The sequence below is a fragment of the Chionomys nivalis genome, chromosome 1 (assembly GCF_950005125.1).
Source record: "Chionomys nivalis chromosome 1, mChiNiv1.1, whole genome shotgun sequence".
Classification (NCBI taxonomy): domain Eukaryota; kingdom Metazoa; phylum Chordata; class Mammalia; order Rodentia; family Cricetidae; genus Chionomys; species Chionomys nivalis.
The window spans coordinates 149,615,218-149,632,594 of NC_080086.1; the positions used below are offsets into that span (position 1 = coordinate 149,615,218).

Here is a 17,377-nt window from a genome sequence, read left to right on the forward strand (position 1 = left end):
ATGCTGATAACATCAGGAAAAGGTCTGATGTGGAGCGATGGTAGCAGAGGTCATTGGGTCCTATCAAGTCCACGCTGCTCTCAAGAAACGAAACGTTTACAGAGTCCTCTAGGGCAGATGCTCATAAACTGGGAGATAGCATCACTCTAAGCAATGTTGTTCTTCAAATGATCTCATTTTATTCCACTAAACTGATGCTCAAAACCCAGGGCATGTTGGGAATCTTGCCGACATATGCACATTTTCTTTGTAAAGAAATCAACCGTAATTAATTCGTTTTGCTGAGCTCTGCACACAGAAAGTGTCTGAGACCACCCCGGTAGGTAGAAGGGTAAATACATCTAAACCAATGGGACACATACGGCAGAATTTGATGAGAAGTGCCTGTCCTGGTGTTGTTGGTCATGTCACCGACAGGCCATCTGGATGCCACAGTGACTTAATTCATTTAGCCTGCCTTGATAAAGCCATGCTCAATAAAACACATCCCTTGGCAAGATTTCAAAATCATATGAAAGTAAAGGGCCCGCAGAGGTCTGGAGAATGCGAGTTGGAGGCTATGATTTCCCAGCTTCCTTTGAAGACTGGTCATCCTGTCAAGCGCAGACTCCTAACACCCAGCTAAAGAATGGCCTGCAGTTGGCCCTCTCCTTCTACCAAGGCTTTCCCTTGAGCACTGGGCCAAGGCCCTTATGCTCCGACCAGTCTGGGTCCTCTGAGCCATCCCATGTTCTGCCCTGCCCACTATGAGTCTTTGAGACGATAACCTTCCTACCCTGGCACTGGTCCCACTGTAGGTAAAAATAACATGACTGACCGTAAAGGGTGGATTTTGGTGAGTCAAACAGAGTTCTTTTGTATGTACGAGTGTATGTATCTGTGTGTATGAATATTTCTGTGTGTGGGCCAGAGAATGCCTCAGAAAGCTCTTCATCATGTTTTCTGAGACAGAGTCTCTCCCTGGCTCTGGCCTTGCTGATTCAACCAGGCTGGCTGACCAGTGAGGCCCCAGAGATTCACCTGCCACTGTCTCCAGGGCTGGCAAGCGCTCATTCCCACGCCTGGCTCTTTGGCATGGCCTCGGGGACTGAGCTCGAGTTCTCAGGCCCGCTCTTCCCATACTATCTCCCCCGCCCAAAAGTTCCTGAAATGATTTCCTTGTCACTCGGTCTGAGCCGTTCAGTTGGAATTTTTCTTGTCCTGGTTTTGCTGAATTGGTAAAAGAGTAATTCAGCTTAATCAGAGCAGAAACTAGCTCTCCCCACACTTGGGCTACGGTGACCGGGTATCTGAGGGTGCTACTCGGTGGTCAGCTCTCTACAGCTCCAGGCCTAGTGTAAGGCCACACACGTGTGACAACATGCACAGTTAGTAGCGAAGACCCTCAAAATGAAAAAGAAACACAGTGTTTTAACTAGCAGGTTGTCATCAAGTGCAGGAAATGACCCGAGACATCAAACACACTTTTCACATAACATTTTCTCCAGATATTGAAGGGTTTAAAACCTGGTAGTGCTTACCCCTCCACGTTTCAATCTTATGTTCCTCTAATTCATAAATCTGTACCTGCAAATAAGAAAAATCACATCCATATGTGTTACCATCCACAACAGCAAGCAGCTACGCTCCTGCCCCGTCTGCTTCTAACTAGAAAATTCAGGGACCTGTATCCCCAGGTGCCAAAAAAGAGATTTAGCTTGTTTATCTACTTATTGACTTTTTTTTTCCCAATTTTTTAACTTAACAAGCAACCACAGAGATTTGCTATATGGCACCTGCTGTTCTTTATCACATATATCACACAGAATATTTAAAGTCTGATAGAACTTCCTTTATTTTTCTCTAAGTAGGATAATTTAGTAAGCAGATAAAAGTAACAGGTTTCATGGTGGCATTTCTGTTTTTGTATGTCATGTTTCTCAATATATCATCCACAGTCACCCTCATATCTCTCTGTCCCCTCAGTTGTCCCCTTTCTTCCCGCAGACGGACCCTCCTCCTGTTTTTACGTCACACACAATCCTTTATCTCTCTTATCCCCCACTCCCGTCCCTAAGGCCCCTTCCTCCCCCTCACAGTCCACTTTCTACTTTCGTGCCCTACATCGAAAGGCCTAGAGTTTTCCTCACGAAGAAACCCAGTTTTGTATTTTATGTGGGAATCACAGCCATGTGCCAACTCAGTGACTGACTGATCAAATGATGGATCACAAACTTGACTTTCAGAACCTGTAAATGTTGTGGCCATATCAGTCTGAGTAGAAACACTTGCTGTTCTTACACAATGGGGTCAAGTGAGGACACACTTCTCAGAAGACGCTCCCTTGTTAAATAACGTCTATTAGTGACAACTGACCACCACCTTAAAACCCTCTAACTGGGGTACTGTCTTTTAGGTGCCCTGATAGCAGAAATAGTTAAATCAAACCTATAACTGTTCTCTCTACTGCAGCAGACAAAACCAGACCAAGCGGTGTTTGACACGGGCAGACTAGTTTCAATCCAAACTGCCCTGCTAGAACATCTGGGCTAGGTGCCAGGCCGTCCGGCACCAGCGGCATCCAGAACTTCCTAACTTGGCAGGAAAGAGTTAGAACTGAATTTCCTAGTTTCCTTATAGTGGCTATAAAACCATGAAGGAGAGGCTGGGGTTAGCTCAGTGGTGGAGCATTGCCCAGCAAGCTCCATGCCCTGGGTTTCCCCCCAGAACTGAAATAAGTAAGAAAAATAAATCCTGGATGTGTGATAAGCAACTCTCAAACTTCACACAGAACAACAGGCCTGCAAAAAGAAAGTCCCTTGGCCACTTTATCTCCAGGGTGAGGCCAGGAGGCCAACCACTAAGAGGAAGTGGGGGGAGGCACCGCCCTTCCTGGTCCTAGCAGACACCACACGGGGCTAGTCACCGAGCAGCAGGAACTTACACATGTCAGGGCAGTAAATCAGAATGAAAAATTCTGTAATCTGAATAAAACAGTTATTATTCCTTTTCCCCCCTGGTACCTTCTTCAAACTTCAATTAAATGATATGAGGTCAAGCTCACTGTTTACTTGAGTTGGAAGTCTTATAGTTAAGTTCCTTATCTATTATACATACTGGTAAATCCACCCCATCCTAACCACACACACCGTGAGGTCTATGCCACTTACCATAGGCGATTTATAGTATCTGTGCAGTATATTTATGAAGTCTGTAATAGTGAGCATTCCTGGAACAAAGAATCACAGATTAAAAGCAAAACTAAGGGATTGGAAAGATGGCACCGTGATTTGCATTAGCCACATACGTGTGAGGACAGGAGTCTGGGTCCTCAGAATCACTGGTCAGTGTGGTGGCCCACTTGTAATTCCAGTTTTAGAAGGCGAAGACAGGGGGTTCCCAGAGCTGGCTGGTGAGACGAGGCACACAGGCCGCTCTGAGCTTGACTGAGAGCCTCTGCCTCAAAGAATGAAGTGGAGAAAGATGGAGTATGATTTGTGACATCAATCTCGGGCCTCCACGTGCATGTAAGCACATGTGAGTACATACACACACACACACACACGTGCACATACACATATGCACAGCACACACACACATATGAAAAAAGGTAGACAAAAAGACACATGGGAAGGAAGCTTCTAGTAGCAAGTGAATCTGCAATGTTTACTAGAAAATCTTGCAAAACACAGCCCCCAAACCCCAGGCTCCATCTAGTATACTGAAGAAAGAACATGGATTTCCCACACTAACATAGACCTGCAAACGGAGTCTGACAGACAGTAGGGAATTTGTTTGGCGGATGAATGGAGAACTCATGAACACTCATAAAACAGCACAAAGAATCGTAGCTGCACATGAATGGGCTTCAGCAGGAGATGCAGAAGTTCCCTAAGTGCTATGAGGGTGGGGCATCTGGGGCACCCGGACCTCCTGAGAAGCGTTCTGAACACAAGGGGTTTAGTAGAGAGTCGCCATCCACTGAAGGCCTACTGTGTGCTAGGAATTAGACTTGTGAAGGGGACAAAAAAGGGATGCTTTCCACAGGACATTACAGGACCCAGGCACTGGGGGTGCACGGAAAGGTGGGTCTCTGAGCTCAAGGCCAGCCCAGTCTACAAAGCAAGTTCCAGGACAGTCAGAGATACACAGAGAAACCCCGTCTCGAGAAACAAAACAACAACAAAATAACACTGTAGTCTAGAGGAGAGCAGACTGAAGTAGTTAATTTCAGAATAATTTTCTAAACATTGAAGTGACAGCATGGTCAGGCTGTTCTGACTGGGGACAGATGTGACAGAGTTTACAGAGTTGGAAGGCACAAACCCTTCCCCCCTGCAGTGCTAGGATCATGCCCAGAGCCCCGCACATCCTAAGCAGGTCTTGTGACACTGAACAACACTTGTAGCTCTTGGCTGTTCTAAACAAGGTCTAGACTGCGTAGGGTGGAAGTTGCAATCCTCCTGCTTCTGCATCCCGAGGGATGGGATTACAGGCATGTATTGCCATATCCAGAGCTTACCCAGGGCTTATCCAGCACTTCTGACGGCTTAATGATTTAGCAGACATTGATTATATTCACATTCTGATGCTTGCTGTCATTTACCATGATGAGCAGTGACTGAACAGAGCCAGCACACGGCCCAGAGCAGGTGCCCTGAACTCATCTGACCACATCTGTGGTGACTTTGTTCCCTGAGCTGATAAAGACACATCTCCTTCGGAGTGTTCAGAAATTGCTAAATTAAAAGAACTCCCTAACCCCCCAAAACACAAGCACCCGAAAAGCAAAAAACACTGCAGTAAGGCCACAGCAATGTCTCCAATTCACTACTGGTCTGGTTCAGTACGCAAAAGCCAGGATGTTCTTCAATTTGAAAATGTCCATCAGGCTAAACTAGCAGGGATGGGATATACAGCACTCCGCAGGGACAGGAGGTCCCTTCCCAGATAGCCCTGTCACTCCCTTCTCCAGCCCTGTCACTGTGCAGGGATAGGAGGTCCCTTCCCAGACAGCCCTGTCACTCCCTTCCCCAGCCCTGTCACTGTGCAGAGATAGGAGGTCCCTTCCCCAGCCCTGTCACTGTGCAGAGATAGGAGGTCCCTTCCCCAGCCCTGTCACTGTGCAGGGATAGGAGGTCCCTTCCCAGACAGCCCTGTCACTCCCTTCCCCAGCCCTGTCACTGTGCAGGGATAGGAGGTCCCTTCCCCAGCCCTGTCACTGTGCAGGGATAGGAGGTCCCTTCCCAGACAGCCTTCCCCAGCCCTGTCACTCACCTACAAAGCTTTGCTTTTTACTTTCCCACAGAGGTGCCGCTCGGACTCCGTTGGCTACTAAGGCAAAGAAGGCCTTTTTAACCTGGAGAGAAACCAGAAACAAAACATCCTTTTAAAACCTTCATTTCAGGAAGAAAATACCCTCAACTAAGGTTTCCACCAGATATTACCAGTAATTATCAATGTACGTTTGATAGGCCACAAATAACATGTTAGCAAAATGTATTTTTATAGCCTATTTAAAGGTATTTAGATGTGTCTAACCTTTTGACATTGTCATCTTCACAAAGCTCACATCTAGAGCAGTGCTGTAGTTGTGTGGTTTTTATCCTTTTGTCTCTTTGGAAGCCCACCACCCAGCTCCCAAATAAATCACACAGAGGCTTACTCTTACTTATGAATGCCTGGCCTTAGCTTGGCTTGTTTCTAGCCAGTTTTTCTTTTTTTCATTTGGTAATTACAGATCTGAAGTGATTCTGCTTTTATTTCCTTCACGTTAAGCCAATCACGGAATTTCACAGTGATTTCTGGGGTGGGGCAGAAGGAAAGTGTATTCAGAATGATCGAGGCCACGGCCTGGTTGGCCTGAGAAGGTGAAAGCAGGGGGGCCTCACTGGGGAAGCTGGAGGAGCACCGACTGCCCTGCTGGCAGGTAGGTGATGTTCCGAGAGCGAGAGAGCTGGTAAGCAATGTCCTCAGCTGCTTCCAGCTTCCGCAGCTCAATCAGGCCATCACCTGCCGTGGCCAGGGAGTTGGCGATCAGCTCGGCTGCCTTAGAATCGCCCTCAGCAGAGATGATGGCTGCTTTCTTCTGCTGTTCAGCCTTTTCCACCACAAATCTGGCCCTCTCCGCTTCCTGCTGAGCCACCTGTTTGGCTTCCACTGCTTCCCGAAGGTCAAATGTGTCAAGGACACGTCATCCAGGATGAGCCCAAATGTTGCTGCTCTCTCTGTGAGGTCATCGCTCACCTGCCGGGAGACCAGCTCTCTCTGGGTGATCAATTCTCCAGCATCAAAGCGAGCCACCACCTACTTGAGGATCTCTGTAGTGATGGAAGGCAGCACCCGCTCATCCTAGTCCTCGCCGATGCTGGTGTAGATACGAGGGAACTGGCTGGCCACTGGCCGGAAGAGGATACGTAGTGTGATATTGACGTTCTGCAAATCTTTGCTACCAGTGATGACTGGTACGTTCCGTGGTCGCGAGCGGCAGTCAAAGATAATTGGTTTCTGTACCCACGGGATGAGAACGTGAGTCCCTTCCCCTACCATGACGTCCTGTACTCCACGGAATTGGTCAAAGATGACAGCTCTGTGCCCAGCATCCACATTATACAAGGCGGAGTTCACCACGCCTCCTGCCACTGCTAAAGCCAGGCCGAACTTTCCGATGGACTCAAACACTTTGGCAGCCATGATTCCTTCTGTTGCACTCACTCACACCTGCTTCCACTCTGACCTCCACATGAATTCTAGCCAGTTTTTCTTAACTTACACCATCATGTCTTTCTTTTACCTCTGAGCTATTAATTTCTCTATTTCTGTATATCTTTTCTTCTTATCCCATGGCTGACTGGGTGGCTGGCCCTTTCTTTTCTCGCTCCTTGATCTTCTTTTCCAGATTTCTTCTCCTATTTATCCTCTCTGCCTGGCAGGCCCACCGAGACTTTCTCCTGCTTCGCTATTGGCCGTCCAGCTCTTTATTAGGTCAGGTGTTTTTGAGAGGCAAAGTAACACAGCTTCACAGAGTTAAACAAATGCAACATAAAAGAATGCAACACATCTTTGCATCATTAAACCAACCTTTGTCAGCATAAACAAATGTAACCCATCTTAAATTAATATTCTATAACACAGTATAATAACAAAATAATCAAAAAAATCCTCTTTTTCTTTTGTAGGTACATGTACATGTGTGTAGAGCAGGCGTGCACGAGTGTGGGTACATGTCTGAAGGTCAGAAGACAACTTCATATGTTGGCATTGATCCTGGCCTTCCACCTTGGTTTGGGGCAGGTGTCTTCTTTATGGCCGGCTGCTACATACACTGGACTAGCTGACTGACAGGCTTCCACAGATCCTCTTTCTGTGCTTCCTACCTCACTATGGGAGCAACAGATCACAGACACATACTATCAAGGCCAGCTTTTTACATGGGTCCTGGGGATTTGAACTCAGCTCCTCATACTTGTGGCAAATCCTCATAAGATTTTAAGTAAATTTACAATTTTGTGTTCAGCTGCATTCAGAGCAATATACTCTGGGTTGCACGTAGCCTGGTAGAGGCAGTGGGGATTATTTTTTTGAAACTGAAAGACAATTAACTTCAATCTTTTTCCTTTGCTGTAACTAAATATTCTTGCATACACAGATTTTCTATAATTAAAATCGTACAAAATAATTAAATATCAGCTTAATTTCTCCCACGTGTGATTGATGATTAACTTGAAACAGTTACACTGGATTATTTGAAATGATAATTAGTCATTATCCTAGAAATCGCAACAAATGACGTTTTCCCACCCCCTCCCCCAAAGATGAGCAAGACAGGCAGACAGCTACAGCTGCACTTTACAGCACTAGAGACAAACATGGCTCTGGGGCCGTGACAGCGCAGGCGCCGTGTGGTGTTAACACACAGCACTCTATTCGACTCTAACACACACCCTTAGGGATACTGTAAGGTGCCATACTTGATTTATTAAGAGCCAAAAGTTCAGGGCTCAAAGCAATCCTCGAAACAGCAAATGCGAACAGGAAAAACATTCTACGATCATTAATAATCAAGAAATGCAAATGCAACATTAAAACATTATTCAGGGCTGTTGCTCTAGTGTGGACCCTGGAGTGGTTCCCAAGCGTCTGTGTGGAAGGAAGCTAGGCCACTGGGGAGTCGCCCTGAAGAGGACATTGGGACCCTATGTCTCCCTGTGTAGCCTAAGCTGGTCCGGAACTTGTGGCTGTCTGCCTCAGGCTCTTCTGGGTTTAGGATTCCAGGTAGTTCTCCACTCTGGGTCCTTCCCTTCTCTTCTGCCTCTTTGCTTCCCACCACGGGGTGAACAGGCCTCCTCCAGCACCTGCTCTCATCATGATGCCCCATGTTGCCACAGTCCCAACGGAACCAGGAAGAGTGACAGTGGCAACCCAGGGAACTGTCATAACCAAGCTCTTCCCTTGAAAGTTGTTTATCTGGGGTATTCTGTCTCAGTTAAACAAACATATTCTTTTAAGTCTTATCTAACATGAGAATTATTATTTTTTACTACATTCATTTGTTGTGTGTGTAAGGGGACAGCTCACGCCATGTGCACATGTGGAGGTCAGAGAGGACAACTGTGGCAGTCAGGTCTCTCCTACCTCGATACCTGAGGATCGAACTCTGGTTACTGGGCTTGGTGGCAGGCATCTTGCTGGCCCCCACCAGCACTATTTTAAGTGATGTGTTTGTGCTGGCTACACACCAACTTGACACAAGCAAAAAAGTATCCGAGAGATGAGAACCTCAAGAAAATGCCTCCATAAGAACAGGGTCGAGGACCGGCCTTGACCAAAACACTTCTTACCAAGGTAGGGGCGTGGGAATTGAAGAAATAGAAGTAAAGAATACAAAGACGTATAAAAATAATAAGACAGAAAACACAGAAAGTATCAGGAAGGCATTCCAATGACTGAAATCCTAAAATTTACCTGTGTTTATTTTTTTCACAACTTTTATACCCAACATAAATTGGGGAGGGGGGAAAGGTAACAAAAGACTTTGTTAACATGATACATAGGATAACTCACACAGTCAATAGCTTTATCACTCTGAGACATGAAATCATTAGCATTCTATAGTCTAGGTAGCAAAGCTGCCTAGGTCACAGGTTCTGAAGACCGCCCTTCCCCAGGTGACCTCATAGTTACAAAAGAAGGAGCAGAAGTCCGTTTGCACATCCTGACCACCTGTCGGGACGGCACGGTGCTATCTTAATTTCAATAGAACCGAGCTGTCACATCCTGAGTTGGGCCGTGTGTAACTGCGTTTGTCAATCTCTAAACTCTCTGACCATCAGACAAGGTGGAAATGGGCCTGCACTTTTGGGTCTCCACAGAACAGGCTGTAGGCAAGCCTGTAGGAAACTTCCTTAATTCCATTGTAGGTGGTGCCATCCTAGGCTGGTGGTTCCAGGTTCTTTAGGAAAGCAAGTGCCGCTCCTTCATGGTCTCTGCATCAGCTCCTGCCTGCGGGTTCCTGCCCTCACTGCCCTCAGTGATGGACTGTTACAGGGAACTGTGAGAAACAAACCCGCTCCTCCCCAAGCTGCTTCGGTCATGGTGTTTCACCACGGCAATGGTCACCCCCAGACAGTGTTTAAGCACAGCTCATATCAGGAATCATGAAACCATCCCTACCATCGGCTCTTTAGCTTGTTTCTCCTGGATTATTTGGGGAGTGGGATTCCTCGAACTAAAGATGTTCAATGTGGTTTTATGTTTGACATTAAAAACTGGGAAAACACTCACCCAGCAGAAGAAAACTATGAAAGTGGGAGCTTAAGTTTTTTAAAAATATTTTATGTATATAGCATTTTGCCTGCATGTATGTATGTGCATTGCAGGTGGTTGTGAGCTGCCATGTGGGTGCTAGGAATCCTGCAAATGTGCTTAACCACTGAGTCAGTTCCATGGGGTTTAATGTCAATATTCACACATTTTGACTACTCAAAAGCATGAGGAAATTCTTGCTTTCTCATGATGACTTCTCTGATCAAGCCTGTCTAGCCTCCTCCCCACCCTGCTCTTATGTACTTCAGGTACAAGTGTCCCCAGGGCCTGAAATTAGTCACTGAAGAAGAAACCAAATAGCACTAATTCATGTTTGTTAAAGCCAGGGTTTTGTAGTCCTGGCTCATCTAAAACTTCTGATCCTCCTGCCTCAACATGGCAAGTGCTGGGATCACAGGTATGCACAAACCACACTTGGCTCAAGCACTGTTTTGTGTGTGTGTGCACACGGGTGTGCCAGGAATGCGTGAGAGGCTCCATTCACGCTGCTGGGGGAGTCCACTCCTTTTCCTTTCCTTGTTATCAGGTCTGTCTTCCACATGGCCTCCAACATCACACAGGGTCTGATGAGATCTCTACCTTCTCTTATTGTATCAGGATGTGATGCATCTAGGCAGAAATCAGACTCGGTTTTGTTCAGAGACATTCCACAATCTCTAAATGATCTTCCTCTAACTTATTTCGCCCTTTCCAGCTCACGATCATTTTCCTTGACAAGAGAAGCGCCACAGGCTGAGGAGAAAGGTTCCACTTTCCTCCAGCCACACCAGGGAACTTGAGCAAGGGGCTCAGTTCTTCCTTTTCTTCTAGTCTTGAGAATATGGAGTATCCTAATTACCTTGTGCATTTTAATTTTCATCTCAAATTATAATTATACTGTGCATCCCTCTTCTGGCTAGAGCCTTTTATTTCACATCTGATGATGATGATGATGATGATGTGTGTGTGTGTGTATGTGTGTGTGTGTATTTACCCCTCCCCCCTTTTTTGAGATGGTCTTGCCGTGTAGACCAGACTGGACTGAATTTGCAACAATTCTCCTGCCTCTGCTGGCACTACAGGTTTGGCTGCCACATTCCGGAATCTTGGCCTTTCTCTTGGCCTCTCACGGCTGGCTGACCACTGTGCAAGAATCATCTTCCTTTGCTAGGAATCCTGTGACAAGCTTTCTTGGGTGAACATGGCACATGCTTCCCTCTTCTCACGACAGTCCTGGTCAGCCTTCCCACCTTCTTGCTGGGGACAGGTTTCACCATGCCCCACAGCAGGAAATAGCTTACACACAGAAATCACTGTAACATCTTGCTATCTTACATCTGCAGAAATGTGGAAAGAATGTGTGAGAACAGGCCAAATTTAACACTCAACCAGTGAAGCAGACTGCTGCAGGGGGACTCATTTAATACTTGGCCTGTGCAGCTAGGGGAGGCTCTAGCTCTTCAATGGCTAAACTCAGGGCATGTTAAGGCCATGTGAAGGGAGGCTCTGATACTGTCACTCCTACAGAACAACTAAGACAGGAACACTGGCTGACGCCTCGAGGGCAATCTGCATGTCTGGAGCCCAGGACACTCTCTTTGAGCTGTAGAAGAATGCCTGTGCCTTAACTGGGGGCAGCGCTGTCCCACTATGCAGACAGTGTCTGGTTTTTACGGGACTGGTATTCCCAGGCAGCAGAAGGCCAGTGCAGGAGTCACGCCAAGGCAGGTGCAGGTACCAGGGCAGCCAGGGAGGAGGGGGAGTTAGAATGCTCCGCCTCCACAGGGATCTCTGGTGGCAGCTCCCTGGTTAATGTCCCCAGGAATGAAACTGACCCAACTTTCTCATTTTAGTTACTTAACAAGAAGTCTAGTGGTCAAAAGCCTGACTTGGGTCATCAAATAATGAGAATCCTGTCCTTCAGGCTGGGTCAGCTCACTTACAGCACTGGGCAGTGGTCATGCCATTTTAACATACAGTTTCCTGCGTGGTGCCCTCCCCATGGGACTTGCAAACAGGGACGTGAGGAACTGGACATTGGTTCTGACCATAAAATACCACTCCAGTCCTCTAGTGAGGGTGGGGGTCTTGGGTCTCAAGCTGACAAGAAGCATGTCAGCTTACGCTTAGGTCACCAAAAGCACAGTGGGGCTGCAGGCTTGGGCTGTGGCTGTCTCCTCTGTTCTAGAGTGTGTGATCCTAACACTGCCCAAGTTCGCCCGCGGCTTGTTGACTTCAGCCGAATAGGAGGTTTCTGGAATTTCTGACTATCAGGTTAGGAAATCACACAAGGAGAGCATCCCGGGGGACACTCAGAGGCTGATGAACCTTTGGAAGGACACTACCTGCCACCACAGGACTCTAAGGGGGTCTTCTGGAGGCCACAGGTAGACATTTCCGTGTGCTATGATGGCACTGGCTCTGAGGGGCTCTAAAAGCAATTTTCACTGGGATTTTAGCCTGAGCAGCAAGTCCAGCTGCTCTTCTGCTGGGCCTATGCCACAGCAAGGCCAGTGCTCAGAATGCTGCACAGTGCTTCCCTCAATAAGAAATCCACACCAGGAAAACATCCTGTCGCAGCCATCCCCTAAGACAACTCTTTCCACTTGGGAAACGGCTCATTGCTGGGCCCTGATGGAGACTCAACAACTAACCATGGGATGTCGAAAGGCCACGCAGCTCAACCTCAGCATTCCTCAACTCCTGAGCTTGCTGCTGGTGTGCATGGTGGCACTCTACTGTTAGGTGGAGACAGTGTTTGCCTTCCCTGAGGTGACCCCAATGCCTGCAGTGTCTTCCTTGGTCAGGAGTGCTGGCAGTGGAAATGGCTGACCTATGGATATGTCTCACAATGGCCACGGGCAGCACGACGGACCACTCCATCGTGTGTTGGTGATGAGAATCCTTAGTGGGCACTATCCCATACTGTATCTGATTTTTGCTTCTTCAGGCCGGAGAGATGGAAAGGGGAGACTTGGAGCCTTCAGTTAATGACAGTATTAAACTTTGGGGGTCTGGAGGTGCTAGAGTGGGTCTTGAGAGACCCAAGCTGGAAAGCCTGAAGCAAGAATGCCCCTCCTCCTTTGTTTCAGGGGGACATAGCGTCCCAGTTTCACTCTGGTCTTGCTCGCCAGTGCTATCCCCTGGCCTTGAAGTCTCCTTGGAGATGGCTGACTTTGGCTTACCAGAGCCAGAGTCTCTGAGAGCTGTGGTTATTACACATGCTGTTCAGTATCTCCCTTTTAAAAAACAGAACAAAACATAGTTTTTTAACAAATTTCTTCCTCTTCTCTCCTCTGTTGTGAAATAATCTTTTTGTACACTGTGAAGATATGTCACTCTGATTGGTTTAATAAAAAGCTGAGCGGCCAACAGCTAGGCAGGATGTCCATGCAGAGAGGATGCTGGGAAGAAGAGGGCAGAGATTCCAGGCTACACGGAGCAAGCAGAATGGGCAGTAAAAAGATGAGGTAATAAAGCCATGAGGCAGAAGGTAAATTAAGAGAACTGAGTTAAGTTATAAGAGCTAGTTAGAAAAAAGCTTAAGCTAAGGTTGACCTTTCATAATTAATATGAATTACTATTTATATTAATTATAACCTCTGGGTTTTTTTTTTGTGAACTGTAGGCCCAAAGAAAAGCCTAACTACACTCCTCTCCTCTCAAGTAGCCCAGGTTAGCCTTTAACTTACTACATACTGAGGATGACCTTGAACTCTTGATCCTCCTGCCTCTATCTCTCAAGTGCTGGGAATCTAGGCCTGTACTACTATGCCTTGCTCTTTCTTAATGGCTGCATTACAGAATTCTGTGATGTGTCCACTTTAGAAGTCATTCACCCAGCAGGCCTTCGGGAATAGCTTGTTCTGCTGCTTTGCCCCCCCCCCCTTTCCGCTCTCAGGGGTGTGTCAAGGAAAGCTGCTGCAGTTAGTCAAGATCTCCAAGTACATCTTCCCTCTGCTCTAACCACCACCAGCATGCTCTGTCTCTTGTTCATAAATCCCAGCTCCCTCCAAGCTCGGAGTCTTGCAGGATAAATCACTTCTGGGACGGGATATACACATGGCTTTGGTTACTGAATTATTGACCTTGGGCATCCGGAAAGCATCACATTTTTCTCAGATTACTCATCTTGGCTAAATTCTTAATTCCAAAGAGCGCCAACCCCAGGGCACAATAAAATCTAGGTAAACAGCAGACTGGCTCTTGTGGCTGCTTCTGTAAATGTGAAGGGTCGAGAAAGTGTGGGGGAGGCAGGGGTGAGGGAGTAAGGGGCTGAGCCAGCAGTTTATTGTGGGGCCTCAGGACGTCTAGCTTTTTATTCCTTTTTTTGTTTGGTTTTGGTTTTGGTTTCTCGAAACAGGGATTCTCTGTGTGGCCCTGGCTGCCCTGGGATTTGCTTGGTAGATCAGGCTGGCCTTGAACTTACAGAGATCCTCCTGCCTCTGCTTCTCTGCTTCCTGAGTGCTGGAATTAAAGGCGTGCGCCGCCGCCGCCGCCACCACTACCACTATGAAGAATGTCTAGTTATTTAAATACTGAAATTTGTAGCAATAGCTGTAGAGACATTTCTTAGAATGACTTTTTAGACCCACCTTCCCTATTATAATCACGAGTTTGCTTTCTGTCCTATGACTAAGAATCAAAGAATCTTAGGTGCGTAAAGGGACCTGCTTCAACGAGAACCTACCAGCTGCCAGGCCTTGAAGCCCAGTTATAAAACCAATTGTATTTCCATAAATTTTAAAAAAAAAAAAAGTTGGAAATGCAATTAAGCAAAAGCAAAAATCACTTCTGTCTTCCTGTTGGTACCATGTGGCAGGGTCGGAAGGCAGGAAGATGGCTCCAAGGGTCTGGTGTTTCCTCTAAAGTGTAAGCACTGGATGCAGAATACAAGAGGCTGGGGATAAACTCTTCTGGGAGCTCAGGGTTCCATCGGGGGTTCAGGCTGAGGCTGCCCCCCACAGGCCGTTGTTGAAATCACACCCTTGCTGGCTTCTTGGGGTGGTCTCTCTTCCCATATGTTTGGGTTTTTTTCCTGACAGCACATCCGTCATAAGCCACCTGCCCACAGTTCTTGGCTCAGTATCTACGTCTTGGAACACAAGTGAAGACAATCTTGGTGATGTGGTGTATCTGTGTGCATCCATATATGTGCAGGTATATATTATATATATACATCATATACACTGAATGTAACTTGATTATTACACTGAACATATAGATATAGAACATATACTTAGAACATATAAATTATAACTTTCATATGAAATTATTATCCATATTGGCAAAAAGTAAGCAATAAACACAATTTTAATAGAAAAATAATCAGGTTCAAATTTCCTACTGGATCAGACCAATAAGGTTCTTTTGCAAAAAAATTATACACCTCAACATCTTTTCTAATATCAACCATAAATTTATTTAATAACCAATAAAGGCAATCAGCCACCAGTGAGGGAGAAGTTCAGTACACATTGGCTTAGGGCTCCAATCCACAGCAGACAAGCCTGGGTTCAAATTCACACTTTACCACACCAGCTAGGGGATGAGGAGTCTGTGGATTAAATTTTGATTTATGTTTAGCTAGAATTCAGTTTCTGTATCAGTACAATGAGCTTAGCAATAGCATGTTCCTTACACAGTTACCATGGGGATACAGATGAAACCTCAGCCCAAGGTCTGATTCGTGGAAGGAGTTCATCCAAGACCGCTGCCATTGCTGAATTGGATCCAGGCAAGCGGCTGCCCCAACAAGCTACCACAAGTTCACGGAAGCCGGATATACTCACTTGTAACGTAGTGTCGAAGACAACAAGCTTTGAACTGGTTGGAACGATGTCATAACATTTGTGTGACCTCATGAATCGCATATAAACGCCACTTTCTGAGTCTTCTGCTAAAAGGAAAGCAATGGGTTAGTTATAATAAACAACTCCCCTTTCAGCCGACAGAGAATGGGCATGCGGAAGACCCACTGCTAATACTTGATGAGAACAGGGTATCCACTCTTGCTGCTTCTGTTCAGGGTCAGTAAATAGGACAAGGTGTGGCTGGCGGGTGGGGGGGGCAGTCTACAGATTGAAAAGAAATCCCCCAATTTATTTGCCTATGATATGATTTTCTACTTAGGAAAAAGTAAAGAGTCTACTTGGAAAAGTCCCATATCTTTTATTTGTATAGCAAATAAAGCACCATTTCTAGGTCTAGCTATTTAAGTGAGCTAGCTGAGTAGAAGCCATTCTGCGAGCCAGTTAGTGAGCATCCTCCTCTATGGTTCCCTCTGTGCTTCTTCCGGGTGCGGAGTGGGTGTTCTGGACAGAGCTGACGTTGTCTGGAATAGCAAGCACGCTTGCCTTCAGGCTCTGAGCAGTTAAGAACTCCCGCCTGTTGCTCTTGCAGAGGACCTGGGTTTTGTTCCTAGGACCCGAATGGTAGCTCACAACCATTTTTAATTCTTGGAGATCTGACACTCTTGCCTGACCTCTGCAGGCACTGCGTCCATGTAGTGAATTTACATATGTGTAGGTAAAACACTCATACACACAAAATAAAACAATCTTATTTTAAAAATTAGCACTCAAAGTAACACATCTCCTGTGGCATTTCCTAATACTTTGATCTGGCTAACTGCCACTTCCCTTGCCCCATCACTACCCCACACTGCCACCAGCGAGCAGGCAGGGCCCAGTGTAGCTGTAGAGACAGGCAGACAATGAGAGGTTTCATCCTCTTTCCTCACACAGTGGGTGCTCCATCCCTACCCTGCCTCTGAGCTGGGCAGGCAGGAAGTCTCCATGGCTTCTATCTCTGAAAGCACTGGTCTATTTTTCTCATCAGCTTTCATTTTCTATCTTGTTAACACAGATTGTGCATTCTAAACTCGATTTTCCTTCCTGGCCAATTTCTCTGAATGATCGGACTCTTACTCAAGCAATGGATCAATTAACCCAGTTTACAAACACCTACAGCATATGGCTTGCTGCAGGTTCTTCCCAAAGCTGACTCTAAGACCAAGGGGTAAGCGAGACAGAGAAGGAATAGAGAAAAACCCTCAAAATAAGGCTGCACCCGTGAGCAGGTCACAGTTCGACATAACTGGAGGCACAGATGTGACGGGGAATGCTGAGAGGCGGGGTATAGATCTGACTTCCTGCAGGCGACAGCGCCCATGCCTCAGGGGTCAAGGGTTATTCCCGGGGCATTACCTGTAGTTTTTTTCTGCCCTGAGCATGACTACCAAATGCCCGTGGGCAGAGATGGTGAACCAGGAGGACAGGGTTAGAGAAAAAGGACTGCATATGTCAGCCACCGTTACCAATGTCAGGGGCTGGGGCTGTGGCCCTCCACAAGGAACAATACAGTGACCGCGTCTGCTGTCCTCACACTATCAAGCACACCACCAAGGACAAGGTGTGGGTTTATGAGGGCTCAAAACTGGTGACGGCTGACAGCATGGAGAAGTGAGTCAGTGTGTTGCTATCTTTTCTTGAAATATTTATCTACCACAAAAATGGGGCCCCACCCAGGAAGAACAGCAACATTGAAAGTGCCAGGACGGAAGCCAGGAAGGTTCTGTGTCGGGGCCATGCGA

At 46.7% G+C, this 17,377-nt stretch overlaps 1 protein-coding gene and 1 pseudogene across 6 annotated transcripts in view; both read right to left on the reverse strand.

The window, feature by feature from the left end:
• Positions 1–17,377, reverse strand: part of Prkag2 (protein kinase AMP-activated non-catalytic subunit gamma 2) — a 272,029-nt gene that overhangs the window by 15,448 nt on the left and 239,204 nt on the right. For 5 of the 6 annotated variants that reach the window (XM_057783034.1, XM_057783028.1, XM_057783037.1 and 2 more), the window contains 4 exons: positions 15,576–15,682; positions 5,257–5,338; positions 3,150–3,208; positions 1,521–1,566 (listed from right to left, as the gene is read on the reverse strand). In XM_057783034.1, coding sequence (XP_057639017.1) covers positions 1,521–1,566; positions 3,150–3,208; positions 5,257–5,338; positions 15,576–15,682 — 294 coding nt within the window. The remainder of the gene's footprint in view (positions 1–1,520; positions 1,567–3,149; positions 3,209–5,256; positions 5,339–15,575; positions 15,683–17,377) is intronic. The other variant, XM_057783031.1, reaches the window with a different exon arrangement.
• On the reverse strand, positions 5,723–6,724 carry LOC130882876 (prohibitin 1-like; annotated as a pseudogene).